The 22402-nt window shown below is 33.1% G+C and overlaps 3 protein-coding genes across 4 annotated transcripts; all 3 read right to left on the bottom strand.

Moving 5' to 3' along the window:
• LOC18608481 (E3 ubiquitin ligase BIG BROTHER-related) lies at positions 134 to 3907 on the bottom strand. 2 transcript variants are annotated; one of them, XM_018115802.1, is made up of 7 exons: positions 3435 to 3907; positions 2964 to 3318; positions 2834 to 2874; positions 1083 to 1124; positions 886 to 1007; positions 701 to 809; positions 201 to 437 (listed from the first exon to the last, which is right to left on the bottom strand). In XM_018115802.1, the coding sequence occupies exons 1-7, from the start codon at positions 3636 to 3638 to the stop codon at positions 396 to 398; spliced, it is 915 nt and encodes a 304-aa protein (XP_017971291.1). In that variant the 5' UTR covers positions 3639 to 3907; the 3' UTR covers positions 201 to 395. The 2 variants fall into 2 exon arrangements, with proteins under 2 accessions (XP_017971290.1, XP_017971291.1); XM_018115801.1 differs by having other exon boundaries at positions 134 to 437; positions 886 to 1124; positions 3435 to 3638.
• LOC108660629 lies at positions 4751 to 5725 on the bottom strand. The gene is given in 5 exon segments (XM_018114876.1): positions 4751 to 4929; positions 4932 to 5003; positions 5150 to 5222; positions 5225 to 5427; positions 5521 to 5725. Coding segments are annotated over 5 exon segments (732 nt in total).
• LOC18608480 (putative pentatricopeptide repeat-containing protein At5g08310, mitochondrial) lies at positions 19182 to 22402 on the bottom strand. Its single transcript, XM_018115749.1, has one exon. The coding sequence runs from the start codon at positions 22332 to 22334 to the stop codon at positions 19782 to 19784; it is 2553 nt and encodes an 850-aa protein (XP_017971238.1). The 5' UTR covers positions 22335 to 22402; the 3' UTR covers positions 19182 to 19781.

Genomic DNA, 22402 nt, shown 5'->3' with positions numbered 1-22402 from the left:
GGCTTGGCTTGAATTAATCTCTTGGAAAGAAAGCAGTATTTGTCTATTTTAATTCACTCTTTCGACCAAAAGAAATGACAAGCATTATGGTTTAAAGACTAGCATTTTTGTGATATTTCCTTGACCGCAAATATAAACACCATGGAGATGCAGTTCCAATATCTTTGTAGAAATTGATAATCAGGCGAGGAAGATTGTCATTTCTCTAAAAAGCCCGGCCAGTGACCATAAGACAGACACTAAAATTAATTCCAAAGGGTTTAACAGAGAATGGATACAGGCAGGAAGATTTGGTGATACAAGTCTTTTCCCATAAAGACATGGTGCATTTCTGCGTATTAAAACAAGCAGGTGCCTTGTGGCTTGAGGAAGAAGATTGTCCAAAAATACTATCTCTATCCCGAGGTAGAGACCTCAGCACTACAAACAGGACAGACCTGCAATGACAACAGCAATACATTATTTGGCACCCAAGGCATTGCAAATTATATGTCTATAAAAGGTTCTGGAAACATATTATTAAGGTCATGTACAATATAACAATAGTACAGGAAAGAAAAACTAAAGTGGTCAGATGTATTTTGATGAAAACATTAGCAGAAAGTTACTTTAAATATCCTCACAAACCAATGATACTTAATAAACACTATATGACACAAAATAATTGAAGGCAGTAAGATCCAAGTGTAAATAAGCATACCTTGTTTATTTTCAACCAATTATTTATGCACTCAGGATGATATGAATGCTTGCAAGAAAGCACTGTCAAGGAGTCACCATCCTCATAGTCTACACGGCATATGACACACCTGAAAACAAGGATACAAATTTATTTATCAAGTGAAAAAAGTTCAGGCATAAAAATGCTATGGCATTCAAACTTACGAATCATTGCTTCCAGTCTGACTGCTTCCTGCCTTGTATGTTACTGAAGGCAAGGAGGCAATTGAATCAGCCGAAAGCCCTCTGCTCTCAGTTCCAACTACTTCACCAAGTGCAAGGAGTTCCTGAATGATAGAAGCATGTTTACTAAGAATGCTTAAGCAAAGAGTTAAAGCAGTAGAATCTACAGCCCAGCTTACCTCATATGAAAGCTCATCAGGATCAACTTCCTCCCATGTATCCTGCAAATGCACGTCACCAAAGACTCAGGCTTGAAATAAAGTGAAATAATAAGCCCCAGCACTGCTTTAAAAAACCTTTTGTTCTTTCCTGCATGCCAAATGTCAAGGTAATTGTACATGCATTTGCTATTTCATTAAAATTCCTAGTAAAATCTCATTAAGAGCAGTGTAAACAGGACAAGCTTCTATTGAACAATGAACTAGATATCTACCAATCACTATGGGCACCAAAAAAAAAAAAACATATAATCCAACAGTGAGTTTCCAAGAAAATATGTTGAGAACTATAACATATAACAACCACAAATTTTGATCCAATCACAACATGATCCTTGATTTTCAAGCTGTGCACAGCTATTGTTCTCAGCATTGAAACTACAAAAAAAGGTTGACTGTTTTAAATACTCAACACAGACCTTTGAGTTCAATATATCACCAGACCATTCCCAATAAGAGAAGTTCTAAATGTAAAAGAACCATTTCATGTAGAATATATAAACCACTGCCCCATGCAACAGGGTAAAACAGAAACCAGACATGATATTATCAACCACAAAAATGGAGAGAGAGGCATAACCCTCTGCCTCAGACATAGAGAAAAGAAAGGATTGCTGAACGTAAAACCCTGCTTTTAACAATTTAAAGATGAAACAAATGGATGATTTACACTTTTCTAATTGAAGAAATGAGGTGATTATCAAGAGAGGGAAACAAGTGCTAAATTTAGCATGTGCATTTCACCTAAATACCCAAAAGCTAAAAAATGAGATAATTTGATGGCCATTGTGATTTAATGATGGCAAGAGTAGAACCCCAATGTAGGCACATCCCAGGCATCAGATTGGAAATAACTTGCTAAGATTTTTGCTTTAGCGCCATTCCAATAAAAACTCTTATTAATAATATATTAGCTACCCATGCACAAATACAATTTTGTTAGCTATAACGATACATATTTGTGAAGATTCAAAATTTTCCAAGTGAAGATCTCTGTTATAAAGGAAGTGAAAACCCAACATGCTTCCTGATATATTATTACAGTTTTCTACCTTGCAGGCACATAAGATGAATGCAAAATAAGAATAGACGACCATCTAAGTATATACAAACACACATGCAAGCATGTACAACTGGTACATGTCACATACATCAGTTCATGTATTTTATTTAATAGTGAAGGAATAAAATAAAATCAGACAAATAGAGAAAAACAGATGACCAGATTCAAAGAGGCAAACTACTAACTCTTTCCATTACAAAGATAGGTATTATGCACCACGTGAAACAAAAGCACCCTTCCTATAGGTAGGAGGACACAACTTACTTACCGGTTAAGATGCTCTTGGAAACAAATGTGGCAAAAACTCTAACCATAATACACTTATATGAAGACCAAAGTCCAGATTAAGTAAAAGCCATCCATTTTAAAATCAGTTCCAAGAGCAATACCCCATAAATGACAACTTTAAATCACTGCTCCAATAAACAAATTCAGCTACAGAGGCATGCAAGCAAAGAAGGCGACATAGAGGACACTGAATTGAGATATCAATAAAATAGAAGACACTGAATTGAGATATCAATAACATAGAAGACACTGAATTGCAAACTATTTATCTGATCGAAAATTTTATTCCTTGAATGAACTAGAAAATTCATATATATGCACGCAAAATTGGGTTGAGAATCATGTTTACAGGAATTCAAACCTGAGAGTTACCACCATGATCCTCTAAGGTAACAATTCCTCCTGCAAAATAGTAAAACTTTAATAAACACGCTTGACATTGGCATAAATTTAAAACAATTAACAAGAATCTCATAGTTATAAACACTCACTATCATTTAACCCAGCTAAGGCCAACAATCTAGCAGCCATTTCTCTTTCTTCAGCATCCTGAAGCGCTCTAGCATACGCCTCATCACTTGAAAAAACAGCCGGGTTGAATTCAACATTAGGGTTGTAATCCTCCTCCCCATTCTCAGCATGAGCATGCACATCAAACGCATCCACATCATCATCAGCAGCAGTGCCATCATATTCCTCCTCATCCTCTTCCTCATCCCCATCAGTATCATCATGATCATGGGGATCCCCGAAATCATCATCGTCATCATGTAAATAGCTTCCAGCCTCCCAACTTCCATAATCACTCCCATCATTGTTCATCCTGAGCATCATATATGCCCTTTCCTACAACAAATGTATAATAAATAACGGAGAAAAAAAATAATTTTATAAATAAGTCACACAAAAACAACAAATTTTAAAGTAATAAACCAAGACATGAATATTAAAAAAAAAAAAACCTGTTCTTGTAGGGTTCGAGCAAGAGCCAGGTCAGCATCGACCTGACTGAGATTAGTGAAAGGAGTTCTGGTCGATGACTGACGTGTATCCTCTTCTTCTTCTTCTTCTTCTTCTTCTCTTTCTACATGTTCACTTTCATTGTTCAAATTATCATTATCGTTACCGTTAGGGTTTGGTTCTTGTTCTTTCGGTTCGCTCGACATGTTTGCGTTCCTCTCTAACCGAACGCTGCCGATTTCACTTTGCTGTTCCACGTCGTTGTTCTTCCGAAGATAGATTTTTAGATCGGAAAAAAAAGAGAGAGAAAGAGAGAGAGAGAGAGAGAGCGGTGGGTTTATTGGAAATGTAAAGAGGAGAGATCGGGGTGGGTTCGATCGAATCGGGGAATAATTCAAGAATGTAAAAAAGATAAAAAGAGGAGAGAGACACGAATGATTGGAGAGAGAGAGGGAGGGAAGAGAAAGAGGCGTCGTTGGGCGGAGGAGTCTTTCTTTTCTTCGATGGAAAAACTTGAATTTTTCTTTTCTTTTTTTTTTTAATTTTGCTTTGAAATATGAGAATTAAAAAAGAAAAGAAAAGAGAGAGGTTGCGAATTGCTATGCTAGTTACTACTGTTCCAGAGGCCGGGATCTTGTCGAGTCAATCTTACGAGGAATTCTGATATTTGTCCAAGACGTTTAGGTACGCACCCAATGGTAGCTTGCCACGTAAACAAGGAGCGCCGACTTGACTTGGTGGAACTCTTTTGTTTGGGTAGGCTTGTGGGGGTTGTTTCAGGCCCTTCAAACAAGGACAAATATCAGAATCACCCCATTTCCGTCTCCTTTACTTGATGGAAAAACATTATATTTCAATTTCAATTTAAAAAAAGAAAAAGGAAAAACACGATATTTCAAACAAAAAAAAAAAACTCAGATTAAAACTATTTTCCACATATATGTAAAATTAAATTTAATTAAAGAGTATTGTCTTAGTTAATTAATAAGAATAATAACTTTGGGCCTGAACCAGGCCAGAAAGTTATGGGGCCCTGTTTGAGAGAGAACAAGGCACAGCAATCCAACTCTCAAAGTTAATCTACAAAAATGAATGCGCTGATGCGATTAAATTCCGGGTCCCAAGTTATCAGCTACCACAAAATAATCACATCAGCGACTTCAATTTTTTATCATTTAAATGGCATAATCCAGGTCAGCTTCAGATAGGTTGGTAAATGACATGAGTACCATTCGATTGTAATAAGTTGGAGAACGAGGAAGGAAGCTACAAAATAACTGCATCATGCAGTTATTTCTATGGTTCCATTCCTCTGTATTTATGTAACTAGTTTGCTAGTAGATTGGCACCAGCGATCACGACATAATCAGAGATTTGGCCAATCTGAGATAATAGATACAGCATAGTCTTGAAGTCGATCGGTGACGATAACTTCTTGATCCCTTGCAGCCAAACTGGAGATTACTTCGTCCATTGCTTTCTCTTTTTGTGCCTTCTTAAGACAGGATAGGCAAGCCCATTGCTAGCATGGCAAAACAATTGAATCCAAAGCACCCGCAACCGGAACTTTACTTGCATCCAAGTATTTTCGAGTCAACTCCCCGAATACTAAAGCTGCATAAATGAAGGGAAATAAACACTTGGGTTAAATAATTCAGTATTCATTTATTTAGTTTCAGCCTGTATGGCTCAAAGCCATAATGTGATTAATTAGAACCTTGGAGAGGAGCATGACCTATGATCTTAAAAATGCAACCCTGAATTCTGGGACTCGCTGAAAGGGATAAAAAAAAGGCAAACTAGAAGCCAAACTCCGTTGCAACAAAGCGTCGTTGACATCCCCATAAATCTTGAGTTTATACGTAAACCATAATAACTCTTGTACCAACTTCTCAGCCATCACCTCTCCATAGTTGTAATCTTGTCCATCGCTGCTAGCTAATCCCAATTGCATCCTTTGCAAACACCTTGTGTTATTGTCAAACCAAGACAATGCTGCGTTGAATCACATTATTAAGCCCTTTGTGCATGACGCGATGCAGGAGCCGAAAGGGATAGCCTTGAAGGCGCGCATGTGCCATGAGTCACTTTCCTTTCTTGATGCCACGCTTTGTAGGCAACAGTATACAAGGGTGGATGTACGTGCCAAGGATCAAACTAGAGCCATTCTATTGACATGGAGAAGCTTGGTGTGGTCATCCCTCGCGTTATCTTCCAAGATCTTGTCAGCCATTGCAATGGTAAATTGGTAGTTTTTGTTAGAATTTATACTCAAAAAGATGAAGAAGAACATACGAAGTGTTGGTGTATTTTCAAAATAAAAGAATTGTCTCTTAACATGAAAAGCTATTTTAACTCAAAAGTTACGAGACAATTAGAAAAACACCACAAATCACAAATTATGTCTTATAAAATAAATGATTGTCCTTTCATAAAGTGATATGAAAAATTATCTTTTTATATTGTAATTCAAAAGTTGTGTCTTATGAATGAATAGTTGTAATTTCAAAAAGTAATTATTAAAAAATCCCTTTATCCAAAGGTTATGTCTTAATGCAAATATGTTTTTTAAACAAAGAAGTGCCTTGATGAAAGGGTTGTGTCCTTGAAAAAGAGATACTTGCAAGCCTATATAAAGGACTTGCTACTAACCATTTTGATACATCAAAACAAAAACAAAACAAAAGCAAAAAAATCAAGATTAAGAAAAGTGTTGTATTCTAAAAATTAATATAAACACTTAAGTTCCCATCAACTGCAAATGCGTTCAAATTTCTTATAATCTACTTCCTACAAAAAGTAGGCTCTAAGGCTAAACAACTTTGTAAACCCTTAGGTGTATCTAGTGGTTTACTCTCGTAAAATGCAAGACGAAATTAAACGTTGGTTTCATTGTATTCCTAAGGCTATTTGCATTATTCTCCTTTATATATAGAGTGGTAAGGGCGAAATAAATCTTAAAGATAGCGTCTATTAAAAAGGCTCGCATTGAAGTCAATTTTGTCAGTTCTTTAAATTCCATCTAAATCTCGTTTGCACCAACAATTTTAAGACTTATTTTTTATGGTGTTAGAATTTAAAATGGCTTCACTTAAAGAGATGGTTATCAACATTGTCAAGCTAAATCGCTTTGAAAAAGGAAACTTTATTCGGTGGCAGAAAAAGATGCATTTTCTTTTTACAACTTTCAAGGTCGCTTATGTTTTAGATACACCAAGATTAAATGAAAAAGGTGATAAAGAATTCGTGAATCAAACTCGTTTGAGGCAAAAATGGGATAATGATGACTACATATGCATAGAACATATTCTTAATGGAATGTCGGATGCATTGTTGATGCGTACCAAAATGAAGCTAGTGCAAAACAACTTTGGGACAAATTGGAAGCAAGATACATGGCCAAAGATGCAAGTAGCAAGAAAATTCTGGTTAGTCATTTCAATAACTATAAAATGATTGATAATTGTTATGTTATGGAGCAATTACATGAGCTTGAACGCATTTTAAATTGTTTTAAGCAATATAGTCTTAAAATGGATGAAGCTATTATGGTATTTTCTATAATTGATAAGTTTTCCCCTTTATGGAGTGACACTAAAAAAACTTTAAAACATAAATAAGAAGAAATACCTTTCGAGGACGTGGGTAATCATCTTTGAATAGAAGAAGATTATCGCAAACAAAAAGAAGTCAAGTAAGATGAAAAAGCAAAATATTATAATGTAAAGAATCTTGAGACTTCGAAGGTCCATGTGATAAAACATAAACTGTCAAACAAGCCAGTCTCGCACAACACAAGAAAACATTCTGTTGGTATGAATAACAAAAGTCATGAGATCAAAAGGACCAAAAAAGGGCTATGTTCTCATTGTAACAAACTTGGACACTTCAAGGTAGAATGTAAACTTTTGAAATACAAGACACGAGGTGTGAACAACAAGAAGTTTGTGGCTATGATTTTCGAAGTCAATATTCTCCAATATGATGGAGCATAGAGGATTAACATTGGTGCAACTAATCATGTTCATAAAGACAAAAGTTTTTTCAAGACTTTGGAAGCGATTAATGAAAGAACCGTGTTGTACATGGAAAATTCCTCCACTACACAAGTGAAAGGAAAGGGTACCGTGGAACACATGTTTATTTTTAGAAAAATACTTGTACTAAACAATGTCTATTATGTAGTAAAAATTAGAAAGAATCTTGTGTCGGGTGGTTTATTGAATAAGTATGGCTTCAAATTAGTATTTGAAGTGGATAAGTTCGTCTTTATAAAAAGTGGACAATATGTGAGAAATGGATACTTATGTGAAAACATGTTCAAACTTAATATTAATAAAAATGTTACTAGTTCTACTTGTATTGATACCTTATTTAATGTTCATGGTAGTAAAGCAACATTGTTTAATTTATGGAAAAATAGATTAGGTCATGTTCATTAAAAAAGAATGCATGTTATGGCTAAATTAGAGTTGATACCTAATATTGATGAAAATAATTATATGTGCAAAACATGCATGGTTACTAAAATCACAATAAGCTTATTTCCTAAGGTAGAAAGAAACTCCAAATTACTTGCATTAATACATTTCGATATTTGTGATATACATAGTACTCCATCTATTGGTGGAAAGAAATACTTCGTAATATTTATAGATGACATCTATAGATTTTGCAACATTTACTTATTGCATGCTAAAGATGAAGTAATGGAGAAATTTAGAATCTATAAAAATGAAATCAAATTGCATTGTGAATTGCTTATCAAATGTTTATAAAGTGATAGAGGAGGTGAGTATTATGATCCAACGTATTTCGAGTCCACTGATATTATTTATTAGATTACGGCTCTATGCCCATCAGAACAAATTAGTATAGCAGAACGTAAGAATTGAATTCTTACGAAAATAGTCAATGCTTTGCTTTCTAATTAGGGTTTGGGAAAAAGGATTTTGGGGTGAAGCCTTATTAACGGCTTGTCATATACTAAATAGAATTCTAAACAAAAGGAGTAAAACTACACCTTATGAGGTATGGAAAGGAAAAAAGCCAAACCTTAATTATTTATAAGTTAAGGGATGTCAAGCCATAATAATAGTTCCAAAACAAAAGAAAAGGAAATTGGGTGAAAAAGAAATTGAATGTATATTTATGGGATATGATAAACATAGTAAAGCATATCGTTACATGGTGATAAATTCTAATGATTCATTTTCCACTAACACAATCATAAAATCAAAACATGTTATCTTTGATAAAACAATGTTCAATTCAATTCCAAGACCCAAAAAACTAGTAATGGAAAGTGATAAACTTTCGAAAAATGGTGAAAAAACTATTGAGCTTTAAAGAAGTAAAAAAAATTAGAAAAGTAAAGACATATGGATCCAATTTCCTCATGTACTTAGTAGAAGGTACAAAAGAAGAAACATGTGAATATTTATTTTACTACTTTAATGTAGAAGGTGAAGGTGATCTTCAAACTTATGTGGAGGCACTGAAGCCTTGAGATGCTTCATTTTGGAGAAAAGCAATAAAAGATGAAATAGCTCGATAATGGGAAACAAAACTTGGAAATTGGTAGACCTTCCACCAAGTTTCAAACCAATAGGTTGTAAATGAATTTTTAAAAAGAAAATAAAAGTTGATGGTACTGTAGAAAAGTTTAAAGCAAAGCAAGTGGCCAAGGGCTTTAAACAAAAGGAAGGTACTAGTTATTTTGATATGTATGCATAGATAGCGAGAATAGCTACAATTAAAGTGCTTATAGCACTTGCATCTATACATAAAATGGTAATTCACCAAATGAATGTTAAAAAGGCATTCCCAAATGGTGAATTAGATATAGAGGTGTATATGGAACAACCTGAAGGGTTTGTCTTTCCTAGTCAATAAAGGAAAGTATGTAAGCTTGTAAAGTCCTTGTGTGGATTAAAACAAGCGTCTAAATAATGGCATCAAAAGTTTGATGAAGTTATACTAACTAATGGTTATAAGATTAATCAATCTGAAAATTATGTCTATAGTAAGTTTCATAATGGTAAATGTGTCATCATTTGTCTATACGTGGATGACATGTTAATCTTTGGTACTGATTTGGAATAAATAGAGGATACAAAGGTTTTTTTTTTTAATTTTGACATGAAAAATATGGGTGTGGTGAACGTTATTCTAGGTATAAGAATAATGAGAGAAAATAATGGCCTAACATTGTCCCAATCTCATTACGTTGAAAAGATTGTAATGAAGTATGGTAAGTCAAATTGTATGTTAAAATCTACGTCTTATAATTCTAATCTAAAGCTAGTATCCAATAAAGACAAGCCAATAGCACAAAATGAATATGCAAGGGTGATTGGACGCCTAATGTATGTTATGGTGTGTACAAGGCTAGACATTGCTTTTGTGATTAGAATGTTAAGTCGGTTTACAAGTAATCTAAGTAAAGAACATTGGTATGCTATTCATAGAGTTCTCAAGTACTTAAAAGGTGCAATGAATTATGACATTTGTTATTCAAGTTTTCTTTTTGTTTTAGAAGTGCAAACAGATGCTAGTTAGAACTCAAATAGAATGGATCATACTTTTACAACTGGTTGGGTTTTACAATCGGTGGGGGGTGCTGTTTCTTGGGGTTTTAAGAAACAATCTTGTTAAGCGGACTCCACCATGGCGATTGAATATATAGCTTTAGCATTTACCACCCAAAAAGCGAAATGATTGAAAGATTTACTTTATGAAATTTCGTTGTGGCCTAAACCAATGGCACCAATCTTGATACATTGCAACAATGAAGCAACTATATCAAAAACATATAATCAAGCATACAATGAAAAGAGTTTATATAGTAGACTTCAGCATAGCATTGTAAGACAAAAAATTAATGATGGTATAATCATTATAAGTTATGTAAAGTCTTGTGAAACTTTAGCGGATTTGTTTACTAAATGTCTGAAAAAGGACTTGGTGATGAAGACCTCAAGAGGGATGGATCTCAAGCCTATCAACTAAATCTCTAATTATAGGAGCTTAACTCAATGCTTGTAGCCAACCTGTAAGTTTTGGTACTGACCATTTTACCACATGTATGATTGCAAGTACTAATTTATATTTTCCATCCTAAGGTGTATAACGCTTCATTCTCGTAATGTGTAAAGTAAGATTGAACAAAAATTCTTAATAGACCCGTAACATGTATATGTTGAAGTAATATAATTACGGGACACTTCCAATGGAGGCTACCTATGTGAGTGGAAATGTAGTCACTTCTAAGAGCTAAAGGATTGACTATAACAGCACTCAAGAATGGATGCAAAACACAAGGTTATAAAACATGTTGGCAAAACTAGATACAAAATGAGCAAGGAAGCTTGTGTGTGTTTAATGACCCGACTAATCAAATGAATGATCGATGGTTCAAGGTTTGGTCAACCACTCAATCGAAACTAAAAGCAACCACACTTACTAAGTGAAGGTTTCAAATTTACAGGATACCTTCATTCATACACAAGATTCCCAAAGTTATTGGTATTAGGAAATTTTGGAAATGGTGGGGGATTGTTGGTGTATTTTCAAAATAAAAGAATTGTCTTTGAACATGAAAAGCTATCTTAGCTCAAAGGTTATGAGATAATTGGAAAAATACCATAAATTAAAACTTATGTCTTATGGAATGACTAATTATCTTTTCATAAGGAGTTATGAAAAGTTATCTTTTCATATTGTAGCTCAAAAGTTGTGTCTTATGAATGAATGGTTGTAATTTCAAAAGGTAATTATTGAAACATGCCTTTATCCAAAAGTTGTGCCTTAATACAAAGATATCTTTTAAACAAAGAGGTACCTTGTTGAAAGGGTTACTTCATTGAAGAAGAGACATATGCAAGCCTATATAAAAGATTTGCTACTAATCATTTTGATACATCAAAACAAAAACAAAACAAAAGCAAGAAAAGTATTGTGTTCTGAAACTTAACATAAACATTTAAGTTCTCATCAACTGCAAAAGCATCCAAATTTCTTATAATCTACTTATTGTAGAAAGTAGGTTGGCAAGCCAAATAACTTTGCAAACCCACAAATGTATCTAGTAGCTTACTCTTATAAAGTGCAAGACAAAGTTAGATGTTAGCTTCATTGTAACTTTAATGCTATTCACATTATTCTCTTTTGCATACTAAGTGGTTGGGATGAAATAAGTTTTAAAGATAACGTATATTGAAAAGACTGACCTTGAAGTCAATTTTGTTGGTTCCTTGAATTTCATCTAAACCCCGTTTGCACCAACACAAAAAAATAATAAAGACTTAATAGTTAACAACACAAAGAAATAAGAAAAAGTTTTGAATGTGAAAATTGGTTCGAGGCACTCTATGGAAAGTGCTGATTACATAGTAGATTTTTGTTGTTACCCTAGTGCAAATAGTAATCAATGACGTCTTACTCCTAAGATATAATAAACCACTCAAGGATCTTCTAATGTGCACTCAAATAGAAAATTCAACAAACTCGTAAATCTCTCGACTGCTTTTAAAGAAATTTTAGAATGAAGAAAAATAGATTTTTTAAAAACACGGAATGCTTCAAAATAAATTTTTTAGAAAGATGAGATGGGTATTTATAGATAATGAACCATCACCAACGTGCCTCTTCATTCAGACACATCTATTCAAAATTGAACAATATGTCTTTATAAAGCTACATGCCTTTCTACAATCAAAGGTCATACCTCTCCCAATAGACACATTAAAGTTTGAATCAGCAAAAATAAAATAAGAGTTTAAATAAAAAGCCAACAAGCCCCCACATTTAAGGAATACAAGAATAATTTTTTACAATGTATTCAGTGAAGGTGTCCTGTAGACTTGAACCTCATTTAGTATGAGAAAATCTATTCAAAAGAATTGTAGTGAACTTGCATCTTGAATTAGGATCTTTTAGCCGAGCTTCAATTTATCATACATATCGTACGAGATTTTATTGAGTTCTAAACGAGATCGCGCTTTAATGATTTTGCGCTCATATCTTGCTTCTTGAGTGCTTTAGAGAAAAACCCAATTTCATAGGTTGTAACCTCACAACCATACTCAAATAGGTGAGTTTTTCAAAGACAGGTGTGATAGAAGCATGTCCTACATAATTTTCTGCGAACTTATTCAGAGCATGTATTCTTCCTAACCACTACATTAAATACTATAAAATCACAATGGGACTATAAAACTTTTAAAAGATGGTACTTCTTCAATCACTAAACGGCTTGTTTTTACTACATTGAACCTTCATCTTAGGATCTCTGATTAGAAAGGTTGGGTTACCATTAGCAGTAATTTTTAATTAATGGGCTTTAGTCTTATCCCTCTTAAGGATGGCAATGGGTACCTTGTTACAAGATATTCGCAAATACCCAACCTGGTTATATAAAGTTAAGATACCCTATAACCGAGTTTGGGACAAGTTCAAGTGATGATTTCACTATCCATATCAGGTTTGGGTAGGGTTTGGGTACCACCCTTTAGATACCCACTACCCGAACCCGATTATCATTTATAAATATAATAATATTATTATTATTTCAATAATTTAAGTAAAAATATACAATTTTTACCAACTTTACAAGCAATTCTTTGGTTAAAAACTAACAAATATATAAAAAGTATGATTACTCTAATTATTAATGTGATGACATGTATATATTTAAATTAAAAAAAGTATTAGATTATTAATTATATTTAAATAATATGAATATCATATCATATTATAAAAGAATATAATTACTATTATATGTATATATATATACTTTTAATATAAACATATTTACTTTCTATTTTGTGTTAACATTACAAAAATTATAACTTATAAAATTATTAATTATAATATATATACTATTATTTATATAAACTTATAATATATATACTTAAAAGAGCTTTTGATATTAGAATAGTTTTGGAACTTAACTATTTTTTTTTAATTTCCTGAAATCAAGGACAAATTCATATATTTAATTAAATTAATTAATGAAACTAATTTTATTAATTGACTTGTAATGTCTTTTAATATGTATACTTTATATACATTGAGTTCATTTATAAGAAATATAATTGCTATTATATATACACTAAAAGTATTTTAGTATATATACATTTTAAATATAAACATATTTACTTTGCATTTTGTGTTAACATTACAAAAATTTTAACTTATAAAATTATTAATTATGTTTGAGATATTTGTTTTTGATTATTTAAATTTAAATTTTATTATTTGTGTGTTTTTATTAATTTAATTATTAGTAAATTATATGAAATATGTAAGAGAAATATTATTGTATATGGATACGGGTACGGATTTGAGTTTGGGTAATTAGGTACCCCTAATCCCTCTTGCATATTCAATGACTTGCTTTCTAACTAGTCATTTCATTAATGGATCCACAATATTCTTCAAAAAATGAAAATAATCCAACGTGATTACTTCATTTATAATTAAACTCATAATTATTTTCTGCTTCAAATGAAGATGTTCTTTTTGCTCATTTGAGTTCTTTTGTTTACATTTCACAATAGCTGTTTAATTATCACAATAAAGGCAGATTGCAAGAATTGGTTTTTCCATAATTGGAATATCCAGTAATAAATGTTTAAGCCATTCCTCTTGTTGTGTCGTCGCATCTAGATCTATCATCTCAAATTCCATGAAAGATCAAGAAATACATGTTTGCTTAAAGGATTTCCATGCAACAACAACTCCACTTAATGTGAAAACATATTCTGTGGTAGCTTTAGTTTCATCCGAATCAAAGATCTAGTTTGCATTGTTGTAACCTTCGAGCACAATGAGATAACCTAAATAATGTATACGCAATGATATGGTACCCTTTAGAAATCTCAGTATCCTTTCAATATTGTCCAATGATTTATATCAGGATTACTGGTATATCTACTTAGCCTTCCCATTGTTTGTGTTATATCAGGTCTCATAGCATTTGAGAGATACATGAGTGTACTAATAATTTGAGAGTACAATAATGGAAAAACAAGCTCTTCAACATTTTCCTTAATCTCACATTCAGATCATAAGACGTATTCACGGGTTTACAATCAAATTTATTGAATTTTTTAATATTTTCTCGATACAATGTGATTGTGTAAATAAAACTTTGTAAAATCCTAACTCCGAAAATAACATCTGTCTGTCCTAAATCTTTCATGTCAATGTTATTCAACAAGAAATATTTAGTCTTCTTAATAATACTCAAATTGCTACCAAAGATGAGAATATCATCGACATACAAACATAATTTGACACATCCAAGGTTAGTAACTTTAATATAAACACATTTATCAAAGTCATTTCTCAAAAATCCATTTGACAAGATGACATGATCAAATTTCTCATGCTATTACTTTGGGGCTTGCTTTAATCCATATAAGGATTTCATTAATTAACAAACCTTATGCTCCTAACCCAGTATGACAAATCCTTTCAGTTGTTCCATATATATTTCTTCTTTTAAATCACCATTTAGAAAGGCGATTTTAACTTCCGTTTGATGAATCTCCAACTTATATATAGATGCCAAAGCTAAAAGCACTTTGATTATCATCATTTTTGCTATTGGAGAATAAGTGTTGAAATAATCAAACCTTTCTTTTTTAGAACAATCTCTTGCAATTAATCTTGCCTTGAATTTTTCTATGGACACATCTAGTTGAAGTTTCTTTTTAAATATCCACTTACAGCCAATAGGTTTACACCCCTTAGGCAATTTGGTCAAAACCCAAGTTTTATTATTTATTAGAGACTCCATTTCAACATTTATGACATCTTTTCAAAAAGTAAAGTTTACATATGATGTGGCCTCCTTGAACGTTTGAGGATCATCTTCCATTAGATAGGTTTAAAAATCGTTTTCAAACTTTTTCTCTACTTTTTGCTCTTTTGCTTCTTTAGTACCTTTCTTCTTCCTCTTATTCTATCATTAAAGTGCGTTCAGAAAATATTGATTTATTCACCTTAATTTTTCAAGGGTAAAATATCTTTAAAAAATACAACATTTCTCAATTCTATGATAGTGGTGACACTTATATCAATAATTTCGGATTTTATTACTAAAATCTTGTGGATGACACTATCTTGGGATTAGCCCACAAGAACTCCATCAATGGTTTTAGGTCTTAGTTTTTTTCTTATAATTACTCGAATTTTTACTTTTGCCAAGCACCCCCACATTCTTAAATACTTTAAATTGGGTTTCTCCCATTTCCATAATTTTTACGGAGTTTTGTCTAATTTCTTTTAAAAAAACTCTATTTAGAATGTGATATGCAAATAAAAGTGCTTCATTTCATAAGTTTTTTGGAGTTCGAAACTTGAGAGCATGCAATTGATCATATTCAATAAAGTTTGATTTTTCCTTTTTGCCACAACGTTTGATTAAGGTATATAAGAGGAATACCTTATGGATAATTTCATTCTCATTTCAAAAGTTTGAAAACTCTATAGAATCATATTCTCCTCCTTTATCTGAATGAAGAAATTTGATTCTTTTTTCTTTCTGATTTTCAACTTCATTTTTATATGCAGTAAACATAACCAAAGCCTAATCTTTTGTTCAAATAGGAAAAATATAACAATATGTAGAAAAATCATTTATGAAAGTAATAAAGCATCTCTTACCATTCTTAGAGTAAACTAGAATGTCACAAGTATTGTTATGTATTAACTCTAAGATTGCAGATTTTTTAGTTACAGATTTAAAAGGCTTTCTAGGTAATTTAAATTGCATACAAATTTTACATTTTTCGTGTATGTTTATGTCAGATTTAGAAATAAGATCCAAATTCATTATTCTTTTAATGGACGTATTATTAATATGCCTTAAACAACTATGCCAAATATTAGAAGAAAAAACAACATTGTGAAAAGCAAAATGTTTATTACTTACGTTACAATGACAAATAACATTTGACACATTTAACTTGAAGAAACCCTCAGATACATATTGTTTACCGAAAAAAGACTCATTTCTACTAATTACAACTTTGTTGGACTCAAATAGTAATTTATAACCATCTATAATAAAAAGAGAGCCACTAATTAAATTCCTGCTAATGTTGGGCCCATGTTGCACTTTATGAAGAGACAAAGTCTTCTTAAAAGTTAGTAATAAATATATCCTTCCTTCTCCTTGCACTTGTGCAATCGCAAAATTACTGATGTTCATGTATTTTTCATTAATGATTTGATATTTTAAAGATATAGATTGATTAGTATAAACATGGATATTAGCACCGGTAACAATCCATCAATCGATAGACTCACATAGTAAATTGACCACAAGAATGTTTGAGACAAACCTTTTGTCATCCTCACTAGTCATAACATTGACTTGTGAGACTGGTGTCTCAAATGTTTTCTAGCCTTTATGAAGTTAACAAACTCTTGCTAAATGCCTTGATTTTCTACAAACAAAACAACATTTTTTTTTTCTTGTTAACATTATATGGTTGTTTACAAAAATTATCATTTGAAAATTTTCTTTTTTTCGAGTTTGAATTTTTCCCTTTTACAATGTTTACTTTGTCCTCAAACTCATTGGACAATTTATCCTTATCTCTCTAATTTTCTTAAATTTGAAAAGAGACAATTAAACTATCTATAGTCAAAGTCTCATGTATGTGTTTTAGGGTCACAACAAAAGATTTCTATTTTGGAGGAAAATTTTCAAGCAAAGCACCCACATAAAATTTTTCACACATTTCAACTTTCCTTTGTTCAACTCATGAATAACAACTTGAAAAAGATGTGCTCGTTCCACAACAGATTTATGATCAATCATTTTGAAGTTCATATATTTTTCTATAATATAGTTGTCAAGACCGTCATCCTTTTTACTATATATTTTTTTCTAATACTTCTCATAATTCACGTGCAGTTTTGGTAGTGCAAAAGATATCGTAAAAATTACTAGACAAAGTAGACAAAATATGAACATGACAAAGATAATCCTTATTTAATTGTGTTTGTGTGCTTGTGTTCTTAAGTACGTTATAATCAGAGTTTTGATTTGAAGGACAAACAGGATTAGGATTTTCATTTTAAGAATCAACGAATTAGAGATAATATAAAAAAATCCTAAGGTTGTTAACCAATAACGCATTTGATTTTACCATTTACAAAAGTTTTACTTTGGGAATTTCTTTGGCTTGGTAAAAATTTGTTCTTCAATAGAAACAATTTAAAAAAAAATGCAAAAAAAAAATGTACTTTGAAATTATTGGGATCTATACTTGAAAAAATAAAGAAGAACCCACGAAAAAATAATAGACTTAATAGTTAACAACAACAAAAAATAAGAAAAAGTTTTGAATGTGAAAACCAATTCAAGACATGTTATGAAAAGCGCTGATTTCATAGTAGGTGTCTGTCGCTACCTCAATGCAAATAGCAATTGATGATGTCCTACTCCCAAAATACAACAAGCCACTCAAGGATCTTCTAATGTACACTCAAATAAAAATCTGACGAACTCGTAAATCTCTCGACTGTTCTTGAAATAATTTCAGAAGGAAGAATAATAGAGGTTTTGGAAATTTATAATGCTTAGAATGAATTTTTCAAAAAGAGATGATAGGTATTTATAGAAGTGGATCATCACCAATGTATCTCTTTATTCATACACACCTATTCAAAAGTGAACAAATGTGTTATTCTGAAGATACATGTCTTTCAACAATCAAATGTCATACCTCTTCCAATAGACATTAAATTTTAAATCATCAAAAATAAAATAAAAAATCAATAGTTACGAAGCCCGTATCTCGTCGAGTAAGGCCAAAATCTGCATCCATAGACATAATTAATTAAATGGGACATTTTCATTTTGCCTTTACCTGTAAACTCTAATCAAGGAATCACCGTGTTACAAATAATTGATAATTAACATTACCATTTGTCATTTGAAAGAGTGAAGAACTAATGGGCTGTAAAAAACAGGCGAAAGTTCTGTTTCATAAACTCATTGTGGCACACCCAAGAAAGCTTTGAAACTTTTGCATGCAGGCCACTTGTCCCTAGGGTGGTCAAGGATGTGTTACCATTAGTATAGTTTTACAGGGCAATGACGCTGGTTTTTCTCATCATTAGATTGCAAACAGGGAGTAGCTTGGATTTCTGAAACAGAATATGAGCAGGTCATTAAGCTGGCACTAAAATTAATTTGCCCCTATTTAATTTCTTAAATTTATAGGAAAAAATTACTATCGAGACAATGAAGCACAGAAGTTTGTCCAAACAGAAAATGACAAACGGAGGTGGAAAGGGGTTCTTTGTGAATTATTTGGGGTCTGTCTAGAGGCCAGGACGGGGTGCTCTCACTGCTCAGTGTGAAGAAGAGGCTGAGCTCATGATACAGATGGGTGCATCTATGCTCGTAAAGTTCCCCATGCCAAGATCAAATGTTTCTCTGTTGGTTTAAACGACAGATAAGTGGCATCTCCTCCATTTTGTTGGTCTTGGACCTTCTTTATTGTACTCATTTACTGACTCCTTATCAGCATTGTCCTTACCTTCTTCTCTTCCTCTTTTCTTCCTATCAAAATCAGGTAACTTACTCCTGGTTTGTATCTCAAATATAGTTATGATACTTATATTTGTTTAATATTAACTTGAATATCGATGAGGGGCAAAAATCATTCAGGTGATCATCACTTTTGTTATGAACAAAAAAAAAAACCAAAAACTCTGAACAATTAAAAGGTCTCTCAATCAGTCAATTACCTACTGGTTGAGTCATTGGTGACACAACATTCCGAGTATTTAAACCTACCATTGACAGTAAAACTTAACCCCATTTGGGAGGAAGGAACATAATAATGGCCCAAAAAAAAGTAATAAGTTCAAAAAGATCTTTCTGAAAATTTAAGGTTCCAAGTGGTGGATTTGGAGTTGTAGACTTACATGTGTTAGTGCTTTAGCCAGGGCATTAACTGATGTTACCATCAATCCTTTCGTGAAGTATCAAATCCAATGATGAACCAGAAGATGACAATGGTTCTGCTGATGATCCGACAGACGATAAGGACCAGGTAGATAGTCTGGAGAAGAGCTCAGAGAGCACGGAAAATGTTCCATCAAAACCCTAAGAACCCACACGGTCAGCCAAGTCATTAGCATGACCATGAACCTCAACTGATCTGTGGCTTCCACGTCTCGGTGTTCGCAGCTTTTGAGCTTGATGCCACCGGAACAGTTAAGTTCCAATCCACAATGGTGCGTGAAAAATGGAAGAAATTTACCTCATTTCATTATGCTGCATCTGATAACATGACTACAATCTCATTGACTCCAGATCAAATAGTGGGCCTATTCATATCGAGGGTAACATCTGGAATCCTGCCCTCTGCTATAAGATCTTTTATGCTAGAGAATGTTCTGGCATCTTCAGACAATTTACAAATTGCATCTCTTATGATAAGAAAGTTCTTATCTAGTGGATCTGGTAAATTTCCTCCATCAACCATCTCTTTTAACATGTCAAAAACAGAGGGTAAGTTTGTGTCTGATAGAAAAGCACTTATTAGTGCTATATAGACATAGCTGTCAGGTTTCATATTCTTCTCTTTCATCTCATTGAAATGAACTAAAGCTGCAGAGGACCTACCGCATTTACAAAGTCCATTAATGAGAGCATGATAAGCAATTCTGTTGGGAGCACATCCCTGTCTCCCCATTTCATTCCATAGCTTTAGAGCATCATCAGGTCTTCCAAGATTACATAATCCATCAACTAAAGTTGCATAAGTAATCACATTTGCCTCCCTCTCTTTTCCGAACATCTTGGAAAGGCAAAGCATAGCTTGGTCAATCTCACCATTTTTGCACCATCCATCTATCAAATAATTATAAGTAACTACAGAGGGCACAAGCCCCTTCAACATCATCTCATTCAAAAGATGCTCAGCTTCTGCAACTCTTTGAACCTTGCAAAGAGCTTTTATTACTATGTTATAAGAAATCACATCAGGACAATACCCACGAGCACAAATATGTTGGAATAGCTCCAAACCCGCATCCACTGATTTAATCTTGATCAAACCATTCATAGCAGCAGAATATGTAATTATATCAGGGAGAAAACCTTCTTGTACCATGTCAGTGAGAAATTTGCAACCTTCCACTGCCTTCCCATGTTTACACAATTCTTTCACAAGCAAGGTAGAATGCTTTACCCATGGTTCATGGCCATAAAAACGCATCTTCCTCAAGAAATCAAGTGCTCCTTCAACATCCTCTCTCCGACAAAGGCACCCAAATATGCAGTTGTGGGTAAACTGGGTTGGTTCAAGTCCCACTTCCTTCATCTCTCGCAAAAGCTCATAACTCTCTTCCAGTCTATCTAACTTACACAGCCCATCAATCAAATTATTATAAAGTAATAAAGTTTTATTACAACCAAACTGAACCATTTTTCTGAATAGAGTTAGTGCCAGATCCAGCTTACCAGCATCAAGCAAGCCATTAATAACAAAAGTAAATGAATTAGTATTAAGGGTAATTATTTCCTTTTCATCCCTAAAGTACTTAACAATGACACTATCACCATTGCTGCTGTACCCCATTATTGCTTGAAGAAGATCGTAAGCTATATCTATTGAGCCACTACGAACAAGACCTTCCAAAACAGAATTGTAAAGCAGGTTCTTCGTTTGTGAATTCATATCTTCCCAGCATTCTTCAAGCAATCGATCCAACTCTCCTCCTTTAGAAAAAGAAGATATCAACTTTGTGAATATCCCAATATCAGTACCAATCCCCAACTCTTTCATTTCTGAATATAAAGACAATGCTTTGTCAAGATCATTACGTTTACAGAGCCCTCCAATCATCACATCAAAAAGTGAAACACTAGGGCAAAAACCCAATTTTCTCATTTTATCAAACAAGCAAATAGCTTTATCCATTCTAGACACCCTCACAAATCCATGAATCAAAACAAAAAATGTCTTCTCGTTCAACCTCACATTACACTCTTCCATACTATCAATCAATTCAATCGCCTTATCCACTTCACCCCACTTACTAAAGGCAACAACCAAGATAGAAAAAACATGTTCATCCAACCAACCCCTCTCAAATATCTCATTGAACACACTCAAAGCTTTATCAAACTTCCCAGCATTGCAATAAACCTGCAAAACTGGGGTCAGCGTGTATTTATGCAATTCCAACCCCAAACCTCTCATCTCTTTCAATCTTATCTCAACCAAATCAATCAAACCAGACTTGGACAAAGCTTCCAACAAACAATTATAGCTATAACTATTCGGTATGCAAATACCTGATCTTTTAACCTGATCAAACAAGTTATTAGCTTCATCAACCAATCCAACACACCCCAAACACCTAATTAAAAACCCCAAAGCCCCAGGATTCATAGAACAATGGGAATTCACGACATCCAAAGCCAAAGCTTTCAGTAAAGCATTTTGTCGAGCACGTGATAGAATTGAGGCCATGGCATTGTAAGAATAAATATTATGCTTATAACCACGTTGATTTGAAGCCCAAGTGAAAAACAGGTGAGCTATTCTCCAGCTCCTGAGGTTATTTACTACGGCTTCGACAACTTTATGGGTGAGTAGTGGTACGAGGTTTTGGAGCTCTGGGTTATTTGGTGAAAAAGGTTGTTTGATTAAGATAGAAATGAAGGCATTTGAGATGTTAATCTGATCTGATGAGAGAAAATTGTCGTTTTGGTGTTTAGTGCAAATGGGTCTTTGTTGATACGAGGAATAAAACAGGTTTTTGTAGGAGACTATGAAAATAGAATTTGGTTTAATTGGTTTGGTTGATTTGCAAAGAATTTGAAGGGATTTTATGATTGTTGACAATGCCATAACCATGAGAAATGAACAATGTCTTGGTTCAGACTAACGAAGCAAAGTCGCTAGTCTCCTCGTGGCTTTTTCAA

This window comes from Theobroma cacao, chromosome 2 (genome assembly GCF_000208745.1).
Source record: "Theobroma cacao cultivar B97-61/B2 chromosome 2, Criollo_cocoa_genome_V2, whole genome shotgun sequence".
NCBI classification, from domain to species: domain Eukaryota; kingdom Viridiplantae; phylum Streptophyta; class Magnoliopsida; order Malvales; family Malvaceae; genus Theobroma; species Theobroma cacao.
The sequence above is the reverse complement of the archived record's forward strand: the minus strand, read 5'-3'. Positions and strand labels throughout refer to the sequence as shown.

Bases quoted from the DNA above. Each gene is read 5' to 3' on its own strand.
- LOC18608480 (XM_018115749.1), bottom strand. From the start codon at position 22,334: ATGGTTATGGCATTGTCAACAATCATAAAATCCCTTCAAATTCTTTGC.
- LOC18608481 (XM_018115801.1), bottom strand. From the start codon at position 3,638: ATGTCGAGCGAACCGAAAGAACAAGAACCAAACCCTAACGGTAACGAT. The intron at 3,319-3,434 runs GTTTTTTTTTTT...CATTTGTTGTAG, and splicing joins CTCGAACCCTACAAGAACAG to GAAAGGGCATATATGATGCT. The intron at 2,875-2,963 runs GTGAGTGTTTAT...ACTATTTTGCAG, and splicing joins CTTAGCTGGGTTAAATGATA to GAGGAATTGTTACCTTAGAG.